Source organism: Nicotiana tabacum, chromosome 14 (genome assembly GCF_000715075.1).
Source record: "Nicotiana tabacum cultivar K326 chromosome 14, ASM71507v2, whole genome shotgun sequence".
Taxonomy (NCBI): domain Eukaryota; kingdom Viridiplantae; phylum Streptophyta; class Magnoliopsida; order Solanales; family Solanaceae; genus Nicotiana; species Nicotiana tabacum.
This window is the reverse complement of record NC_134093.1, coordinates 53,281,109-53,292,220: the sequence shown is the minus strand read 5'-3', so window position 1 is coordinate 53,292,220 and position 11,112 is coordinate 53,281,109. Positions and strand designations below refer to the sequence as shown.

The following is an 11,112-nucleotide window of genomic DNA, read 5'->3' as shown; positions in this document are numbered from 1 at the left end:
TGTTTTTAGGCTAGATTGTATCACTTTGGGATTTTCATATGTTTTAAACAGTTTTTCTTTAATGTTAAATGCTTCCGTTAACATTTTCAAACTTATTGTTGTTGGTGTTGGGTTGTTGAGTTGAGGTTGGCCTAGTTCCACGATAGACGCCATCACGACGGTTGATTTTGGGTCGTGACAATAATTTTATCCAACATGGAATGTAACTTAATTCACTTTTTAAAGAGTAAAAAAGTCGATCGATAATTCAAGAATATTTTAGTCATTTAATATTTAGCGTTTTAATATTCGCGCTTTTATAATACTATTGATATAAATATAGATAGATATAGATAGATAATAATACGATTAAACAGTAATCCCATATTGTATCATTGTATGTATGAATTCTTCATTTACTTTGCTCATATTATGTTGTGTTTTCAGCCAAGCATATTGATTCGGAACGATTTTGTAAAAGTTGATTTCCCTCCTGCTATGTATAGCCGGTAATATTCATGTGCCCTAATACCATTATGAGGTCTCGTTACAAATCTCTCTTAAGAAATTATTAAAAGTATCTCTGTATTTTCATACGTACTCGGCTCCTGCACATATAGCTTTAACTCCTCCCTTTGAACTCTCTCTTCCACAAATAGTTTCGACATCAAAAGCCCTACTTTTGGATGGCAGGAGGTAACCACCCTCCAAAACCCTCCTCTAATAATAAACAAACTCCTCCTTCTTCCTCCAAGAAAAAGTCCCGATGGGATCCCCCCGCCGGCAAAAACCTTTCCGCCGCCGCCTCCGGATCCGGCGACCCCAATTTGAAACCCTCCCCAAAATCCACAAACCCCAATAATCATCCGAACCCAAATCAGAAACCCATTAATCACAACAACAAACCATCACCGAAACCCGACCCGAATACCCAGACCCACTTTAGCCTCCTACCCCCTCTCCCTTTCCGTGACCCACTCCCTCCTCCTTCATACGGGTTTCACATGCTTGAGCGCAGAACCATGGTCCTAGCTGATGGTTCTGTACGCTCTTACTTCGCTTTACCCCTTGATTATCAAGATTTTCCCCGGCCTGACTTCCGTGTCGGGCCGGGCTTAGGATTCGATGACGGGCTTATGAGAAATAGGAATCAGGAATATTGGAATTCAGAGCGGGCCCACATTGTTGGTGGTGAGAATAATAATAATAATGCAATGAAAAGGAAGTTTGGTGATGAGGGGGGAAAAGATGGGCTTGAGAGGTTAAGGCAACAGGTGTTGGAACATGGGAATGCAGGTGGGCTTCCGGCCCATGGGATGAGTAGTTTGCATATGAGTAGAGGAGGAGAAGAAATGATTAGGCCTCCTGCAAAGTATATGAGAACTGAAGGGAGTGGGAGTAGTAGGATTAGTAGGCACAATGAGGTGGATCAAACTGCATTAAAGAAGTCTTTTTTACTTATGGTTAAGTTAATTTATGAAAATGCTAATCTCAAAAGGAGTTTTTTGACTGATGGAAAGCAGGGCCATTTGCAGTGTCTTGCTTGTAACAGGTCTGGGAAATATACTAATTGCGTCTCTAATGTTTTTTTCTTGATTGTTGATGTGTAGATTGAATTATTTGTTTGTGTTGATTCAGTTGCGACATAGGATTGTCTTTGAATGCAATTTTTCTTCAGTAGATACTGACTTGCATGCACATACATATAGCATCTACTAAAGAGAATTTTTTGTGTGTTAAATCTACTAATAAATTGTTTTTCCTAGGTGCCCAAGCTAATTAGTTATTGGTTTATGATCTCTAAGCTCTTGAATTAAAATCTTTATTCAATATACAGTTGCTGCTGACATCAGTGATGTGTATTTCAGGGCTCGGTTTCCTGACCATTCCTGTCAAATTTTGACTATTGTTGTAGAGGTATAGTTGGTAGGTTGTCAAGGGCCTTTAGCAGGTAGATAAAGAAGTAGTTAGCTCCAAGTTATTTAGAGAGTGTTTGATTTTTACAGAGCGCTGATATAATTTACATTAGTTGTTAGAGATGCTGACATCAGGACGTTGTCAACTGTTTTCTGCTCTTATTTGAAAAAGAAAAAGATCTTGATCGGCTGTTTGAATTTAGTTTGCCTTTGCCCTTCAATGGGGGAAAATGTGCTAGGAGCCTCTCTCTCTCTCTCTCTCTCTCTCTCTCTCTCTCTCTCTCTCTCTCTCTCTCTCTCTCTCTCTCTCTCTCTCTCTCTCTCTCTCTCTCTCTTCAATCTTCAATCTTCATCTCTTTGAAGGCGTTATTGCAATATCAGTTAAAAAAAGATATGTAGCCTTATGTGATGTTATAACAGATCATTTATTTGAGCTCTTGTATATACTAAATGCTGTTCCCCTATTAGTTTTGGATTGATATGCAGTTGTTGTTGGTCTATTATTCATTTGTGTCATTGTTTCTTGTTACTGAGATGGCATTCTTGAAGCCATATTGTTTGCTAGATAAGCAACCTCTCTTACTGATTATATCCAATTCTCAAGGTGCGCAAACTAGCTCGAGCACCATAGTTCTTAAAAAACTTTCGAAAATTCTAAACCAACAGTCAGACCAATCAAATGCTCACCTAGTGTTATAGTTTAATAGTGCTGTGCTTTCTCTGCCTTACTATCATTTATTTCCCATTTCTTCTATTCACTTGCTGTACGTTGCTTCTCTATTTGAATGTTGTAATTTATGTTCCAATTTCTTTGATTCTCTTGCCAGATCTAATTTCTGCATATTTCCACTGAGATGAACATGTACCTACTCTTCGTTCATGCTCTCAAAAATTTTCAAAGAGCTTGTTGCCTAATTAGGATTGTTTACATTCTTCTGGAATGATCTTAGCCATTCAGACATGGTTTCCAATTCAATCTTCCAAAGCAATCTTTTGCTCTCATTGCTTATGCTGAGTTCTCATTCTTAATCTCAGTTCAAACTCAATAGCAACTTACATAGATATTTCCTTGATTTGGTTGTGTTTTTGCTTTACTGATGTGCTGTGAGTAGATCATGTACTTTATTTCATGTAAGATTCTCCCTTGTTCTATTTGTTCGCGTAATGCTCTATTTCTTCTAATGATGATGCTTGGTATGTAAATTAAGTGTTGTACTAAGTTCGAATTGGGTTAAATGTAGGACTAAAACAAATTTTGTAGGTTTTTGTGGAGAGCATCCTGCTGATGCATTGATTTAGCTGCTACTGATAACTTTAGTACCCACTAAAATGAGAACTGATATCATTGTAGGATTGTTTGAGCAGCAACTGCAGTATAGGGTGTATGGGTGTTATACAATACATACTGCAATACATAGTCTTTGTATCTCATGTTTAGTTCAGAGAATTAAGTGCATTGGTTGAGGTAGGAATAAAAGGGCAGCCCGGTGCACTAAGCTCCCGCTATGCGCGGGGTCCGGGGAAGGACCGGACCACAAGCGTCTATTGTACGCAACCTTACCCTGCATTTCTGCAAGAGGTTGTTTCCACGGTTGAGGTAGGAATCTGTTCTAAAATACTTATTTAGGAAAATTAAAATACTGATAGTCAAATTAAGTATGTTTAATATCTGCTAAGGAGGTTTTTATGAAGGACCATGGTGTACGAATGCACAAGAAGTCAAGAAGAATAGTTGTTAAGTGAGATAATAACCCAAAAGAAGAATCATATTGAGGTGAGAGTTATTGGTGTTGCAGGTGACATAGCTCAGAGGGAAAGGATGTTCTGTGTACAGGAAATTGTGATTTTTGAATATCTTGTATTAATAATGAAATTCTGAAGTACCTATAACAATAACAACAATAACAATATTGTCTCAAAATTCAAAATATATAATGTTCTGAAAATGTGAAGTAAAATAAAGTGTTGACCCATCCAGTTATTAGTGAGAACAGTAAGGAAGCTTTTGTTCAACTTTTGTGAGACATCTAATTAGTTGCTTAAGGCGGTACAAAGTTTTTATTAGGTCTCTTAAAGTTATTTCAAATATTTTGTATGATGTATTTGTCATCGGATCAAACTAAAGCGTTTCTTTGATCAGAGTAATGAGGGTGATATAAACTCTAAGTAGGTATTTGTTTGATTCAATATACTATTGGGGCTATTTTCATGATAGCCTAATTTATCTGTTGTTTTCATCTTCTATCATCGTCCTTAGTCCTATGATTGCTTTAAAAAGGAATAACTAGTGGCATAGTCTCAGATATATGAAGCAAGGGAGGCATGGTCCACATACCTGTGTGGGGAGAGATAGATAGAGAGGGGAGGGGGGAGTCTTTTCTATATGCTTTTCGACACTTGCATTATTTCATAGTTGATAGAAAATCTATATCTGAGTATCCTTCTCAAAAAAATAAAAAATATTTTTTTTTTGTAGCTGAGTTGCTGCATGTTGAGTGTACTTCATCAGTACTCTACCCTGCTTGACCTATGTGACTATCACCATGAAGCTCTTAAAGAGTTTTTGTGGAAGTGCCTTTTTCTGTCAATGAATTAGATGCTTTATCACATTAATTTGAGATGAGGTGAGTTTTCAGTTCCTAAGGGTAGAGCAGCAAGTAAAGCTTCCAGCACCTTACCTGCTTAAATGCTTGACTAGTGGTCCTTTACATACACTGATACAAACTGTATTTGATTTAAGTTTTTCTTTCTTGCTTCCACTGTTGGATCTATGTAGACTGGCGACCGTGCATTAACCATTTAACATACAGGAAGTTAGTCATTTGTTTTCTTTATAGCGGATGTGATGCAAGTATCAGCTAAATGACTTGAAGGTAGTCAACCTAGGTAGAATTCCACCAATGTGTTCATGTTATGTAGGCATAACTCTTTCAGAGCTTTGTATTTGAATATTTTCTTTCATAGATCACTAGGCCATAGAAAAGCTTTTTCCTTTACCTTGTTCTAATGTTTGTCAAGAATTCTCTTTTTCTCACATTTTAAGCAAAAGTTCTTGTTGGTGGAGGAGTAGCTTGCTACTTTCACAATGTTGTATTGTCATTTTGTGGTTGAACCAGATTGTCATATTCCATGATAGATGAAAATGGTAGATTATTGTGTGGTAAATGAGAGCAATATCTGATACATTTACTGCCTTTTAGTGTGGCCTCCGGTTTGAGTTTCAACAGGTCAATGCGCGCAACCAAATCATGGACTTCTGTTTATAAATTTTCTTTGCGTGATTGCTCAACTATTCCACTGTCTTGGTTATGGTTGCTGTGGTATGAAATGGCAGCTTGCATAAAACTAGTGAAGGAAGAAACTAAATGGTTTTAGTCATGATTAGTTTCCTCAGCTGTCGTTTTCTCCCACATCTTGGTATGGGACGGAAGTAGTTATGTGCACGGCTCATATGCCGCTCTATGCTTTACTTTCCCTTGGAACTCATTAGATGGGCAGTGTAGTTCATAGTAAGTTTGCCATAGGTGGAATTTGTATGATTGATAGCTTGTATTACATGTTCTTTCGTCCTACCGCACCGCGGAGAAAATCTCAAGGTGTTAAAAATCTCAATGTTCCATTCAATGAGATCAACTTGTTTAACTTCCCTTTCCAACATTTAAAGAGATTTTTTCCCTTTCAAAGTTAGTTTGAAGACAATTTGACGGCAAATTTCATCTCATGTTCAGGTGTATTTTAGCTGTGATGTGCCACCTGTCACAATAGCCTCATTGCACCTTGTTGAGTTTAACACCCTGAAATAATGCTCATTACTTCCCTTTTATTGCTAAATGCTTTATTTTTGCTTACACTTAAGTTTATCTTAACTTGGAATGTTTGAAGAATAATTCTGAAGTACTCTTTGGCATGAAAACAACACAGGGCTTCAAAAGATTTTCCTGATATGCACACTCTTATTATGCATGCCTACAACTCGAATAGTGCTGATTCACTTGTGGAACATTTGGCCTTTCACAAAGCATTGTGTGTTCTGATGGGATGGAACTATCTGGCATCTCCTGATAACTCGAAGTCATATCAGATGTTATCTGCTGATGAAGCAACTGCAAACCGAGATGATCTAGTTTTGTGGCCCCCTTTGGTAATAATCCATAACACTATCACAGGAAAACGTGATGATGGGCGCATGGAGGGTTTGGGAAACAAGGCAATGGATAGTTACCTTAGAGGTAAAATGTCCATCTCTGTTTCTTATCATTTCCATCATTTCATCAAGGGAATTTTCCTGCTTCTGTGCTATCTTCTTGCACGCATATAGCAGTCATAGCTACCTGCCACATCTAAACGTCTCCACCCAATATGGTCCTTTTGCCAGGACTATTACTTTTACTTGCTTAATTTGTTTGACCCATTTGATCAATTTACCATGCCGTTTTTGCTGATGGTTTGTGTTTCAGCATTTCGGTGGTCATTTTAATCTCCGCTGTCTTGCACACTAGCGGTCTCTGATGATTTATAAGTCTACTTTCAGGTGTGCTATTTGACAGTGTTTGTAAGGGGTGCCTCTTAGGCCAAGAAGCATAGAATCTGAGGCAGTATAGAATCTTAAATCTGTTACAGGTCTTATAGTTGACTGTAAAAGCAAATTTGGTGGTTTGTACAATTAGTTTACCGGAGTTTAGACCGAAATTTATGTGCTTTTACTGATCGGAAGATTTGTCAAGGAAATTGATGAGGGAGGCCACAGAACTAGGGAGGGAGGTAATACCCTAGCACGTTTAGGGTGTAAAATACATCCAAAAATTGATATTAGAGATAGTACTTTGAATGGCGTCGCAATTGGCTTCTTATTTTACTAAAAAGCTCCTTAAACGCACTTAGATTTTGTCTTTCTGAAGTAAAAGTTCAAATGTAAATGAAATAGGTTTCCTCATAGGTTTCCCAAGTTCCCTACATTTATAGAGTGCTACTGAGTTTTTGCATTTTAGATATTCCTACACCTTCTTGGTGCATTCAAATAAAATAAATTGTCTGTCTTATCAAAACCTTCTTTAGTTGGCAAAGAATATATATATGGTCAGTCATGTTACTGTAGTGGATCTTTAGGTCAGCAGCCAATGCATTTAGAATACTGTGGATTGCATGGGGACTAGCGCAACATGCCATTTGTGTTGCTAACATGTATTTGGGGCATGAAATGTATTCTGTTTGTAACCAGTATATCTGTTTTTCATGCCATTGCAATCCACCAAGAGGTTAAATCTTTGCTACTGTTCAGTGTAATTGATCTGTAGTGTGATTTACTGATTTTAGGCGTGGTTCTAATTTTCAGTGAGATGTTTCTGGTATGTGAAATGAACCTCTTTGGAGGGTTACTATAACCGATATATTTCCAGAAGTAACTAGTCTTCTTGAGCCGAGGGTCTTTCGGAAACAGCCTCTTTACTCTCTCGGGGTAGGGGTAAGGTCTGCGTACTCACTACCCTCCCCAGACCCCACTTGTGGGATTACATTGGGTTGTTGTTGTTGTTCCAGAAGTAATTACTAGAATTCTTTCTGAGGAACTCAGTATTATTATTATATTTTAATTGTCTGGTTCTACATGGTCGAACATGTATGAGATTGCAACTTCATTTATCTCTCTTCAAGAGCTTGAACCGCAGCGTCCTGAAATTCTTTTAAAGAGTTCTACTGTTGAGGTGCATCTGGTGCATCTGCTTTCGGGTTTCATTAAACATCTGATCCATGCCAAACTTGGTTCAGGATACACTGTGTGCTTCTCTAGTTGCTTAAACCTGGGCCCACTGAGGTGCTCATTTTGGTGGTGCTAAAGCCGATGGTTTTGCCATCAAATTGATGAATATCAACATACTTTAGAGTAATGAGGAATTTTTGTGTCTTTTTTCTGTTGAGGAATCTTTATTCATAGGACTGGTGTAGTACCTAGTTTTTTAGTGCCACATTACAATGAATAACTTGAGTTTGAATCCATTTCTGAAGATGCTTCAGTGAGAAGTGAGTTTGTCTTCTTGATGTTACCATTTCTTTGCAAGCTTGAGAACGTTTTGGTGTTCTAGGTATTATTACAATACCACTTTTACTGGTCATTGAGTATTGCCTAGCTATGGGTTTTTGCCGCTGCCAACGGTTTCATTCTTGGATTCATTATCAGCCCCTCTTCTTCCATTTCCTCGTCTTTTTCACCTTTTCTGAAAGGAAAAACCGAGAGGAGAATCTCAGATTAGAAACTTCCCTTTGTTCATTGTTATCATCAGTGTTTGTTTGGGGAACTGATCATAAGTTAATGCTGTTCTGTATGCTTGTTGCTTTTACAATTAGATCTGTCTTTCTCGGCACCTCCTACACTTCATTTTCCTATTTTGCTTTAGATAGTGGATTTGCCACTGATTTATGCATGTGGTACTGGTTATAAGACACCAGCGGCATGCTTTCTCCAGGCTTGTTTTCAGCTCTATGTCTGCATCTCTTAACGTTTCTGTACTGCAATTGCCGATTTTGCTTTCAGGTATTGGATTTCACAATGGAAAGGTGAAGGCCTTGTATAACAGAGAAGGTCATCTAGGTGTTACTCTGGTTAAATTTCCAAGTTTAATGGATGCCATGCGGTTAGCGGAATATTTTGAGAAAGATAACCGCGGGAGAAAAGGTTGGGCTCGACTGCAGCCCATGACTCTAGGCAAGGATGACGAGAACAACCCTGACCTTGTCAAGGTTGATCATAGGACTGGAGAGAAGAAGAGAGTCTTCTATGGTTATCTGGGAACTGTTAGCGACTTAGAGAAGGTTGATTTCGACTCTCGAAAGAAGATTACCATTGCTAGCCGATCAGATTACGTGACATCTGGTTAGAACCGCTTGAATAGCTTTACATTAAGATGTGCTTCAGTTGAGAATTTTAGTCAATTCCCTGCTCGTAGATATAGTGGCTTCGTGTTACTTTTATTGCCCTTAGGAATTGGGGCAGGTTTCTCTGGGATAACTGTGGAGCTAAGTTATAAGTGCCATGCAAGCGTTTTCCCCCTGTTCTAGTGAATCTTTCTGCCTAGGTTAGCAGTTTTCAAGTCCAATGGACTCACTGATTGTTCTTGTCCTTGTCCCGCCTTCCTCGGTTTGAGGCTGGGTGTACCATTTAGGTGTGTATATGATCATGGTTCAAAAATTTGTTTCAAGGTTAAACTTACGATGAATTTTCTGAGAAGACAAGAATGAATGTGTCACTTTTTTTTTGTTCCCCTGCAGTTATTAGTACTAGAAAAATTGACTTGAAATGAGTACATTATCACAGGCTATCTTTTTAGCACTAGTCACTAGATTGTGATGAGAAGTATCAAATTCCGCTGCAGTTTAGACCAAAGAAACCTTGAACCTCAACTCCGGCCTTGCTTTTTGATGGTTTTCTTCACCGAAATTAGTTTAACTAAACATTTTTAAGATACAAATATGTATTGTGAACGATTTTGAAGGTAGGTGTGCTTGCGATTTCATTAATTAATCTTGTTTGGGAATTTGTGAAATATTATGTCACTAAGATTTGATGTCATTTTGATTTTTGAACTTGTAAACTCTCTGAGGGGAATATTTTCCAGTGAAAAAGTAGAGTCGAGGGCGTTATCTCTGTCCTAACTTTAGTGGAATCAATTCTTTGGTGGAGTTTGGCAGGGCTCTATTTATTTATTTATTTTTGAAAGTCATGTGAATAATTGATTTCAACTTGTTTAAGTGGCGATCCGCTGATTGGTTGATCTGAAGAATAGAAATGGATGGACCAAAGTGTGGATGCTTATAGCCTGTTTGGCCAAGCCGGAGAAATCAGATTATTTTGAAAAATGCTTTTGAAAAAAGTAATTTTGGAGAGAAACAGTTTGTGTTTGGCTAATCACTCTGAGAAGCACTTTTGAGCAATAATTTGTGTTTGGGTAAGCTTTTCTTTTAAGTATCAAATTACGAATAAGAACATGAATAGATTTACTTAATAGTTAATATTATAAGTAAATAATCTTAAAATTTTGTTATTACATACAATAATTAAATCTTTTCATTTTATTTAAGTAAAATGTGAAAATAAAATTTAAAAATACTTAATTCTTTTAATATAAGTTAAATATATTAAAAATCATTCAACAAATATAAAAACATTCACCCCTAAAGTCACTATATATTAGAAAGTTATTCTAAAAATAATAAGAAATATTTATACATTAATATCCTAAGTATTAGGTTTAACGGTTATTTTGGTATATACTATGTTTTGTTAAGGATATTTTTGGTAAGAAAAAAATTCAAAACTGCTTCTGCTTTTGAGAAAAAGTTATTTTTTTCTGCTTCTCAGAAACTGTTTTTGCTTTTTCTCAAAAGCACTTTTTTTCTCCAAGAAAAAGTTTGGCCAAACACCTCAAATTAGAAAAAAAAAATATTTTTGAGGAAAAAAAAATGGCCTATAGAGAACCTTGTCAAACTTGCTATTAGACTTGGTATCGCAATGGTAGACGAACTTGCGTAATCAATCAATCAATTGATCGTGATAAAAGTTTGTATACTTGGCTTCTTTTTCACTTTAATACTTATTATTATATTATTATTTGTTATGACGAGTTTAAATGGAGAAACAAGGTTTGAGGCGCTTTCATGGAGAAAAAACCTTTACTGAGGGCTGCTAACAAAGTTTCTAAAATACAATAAAATAATTGTACTTAAATCGAAGAATGTCAAGAAAGAGTATCACAAAGCTACTCTTAATTAATTTCTGTGACTGTTTTGTAATCATATTAAAATTAGCAACGCAACAACGGTAGCAAAAGGAGGAAGAGAAAAGGTTCCAATTTGCAAGCCATAGTCAAAATACCAATACCAACTTCCTACTAGAAGAAAAGCTTACCTTTTGAAATTTGAAAAATAGGTTAGGCAACTAGATGACCAATGAGTATCATTATCATGGGAAAACAACAAAAGAGTGAAGGCAAACAAACATAAATAATTAATTAAGGTTAAACACATGCACTCATAATAATAATGCCCACATATTCAAATTAGAATATTATGCTTTCATTTCATCCTAAGATTCCTTAGGACACCAACTTTATAGGAGTACTATTTATTCACTTATCCTAAATATTAAAGTAGTAGACAGAAGCAGTGCGCATGCCTGTTATCTTCTGCTTGTTTTTTTCTTCTTTTTCTGTTCATTTCATATCATTCC

The 11,112-nt window shown here is 36.7% G+C and overlaps 1 protein-coding gene across 1 annotated transcript; it reads left to right on the top strand.

Annotated features, from left to right (window-relative positions):
- The first annotated feature begins 406 nt into the window (after nucleotides 1-406).
- LOC107791045 (uncharacterized) lies at nucleotides 407-9,111 on the top strand. The gene is made up of 3 exons (XM_016613032.2): nucleotides 407-1,531; nucleotides 5,817-6,124; nucleotides 8,422-9,111. The coding sequence occupies exons 1-3, from the start codon at nucleotides 666-668 to the stop codon at nucleotides 8,763-8,765; spliced, it is 1,518 nt and encodes a 505-aa protein (XP_016468518.2). The 5' UTR covers nucleotides 407-665; the 3' UTR covers nucleotides 8,766-9,111.
- The last annotated feature ends 2,001 nt before the right edge of the window (nucleotides 9,112-11,112 follow it).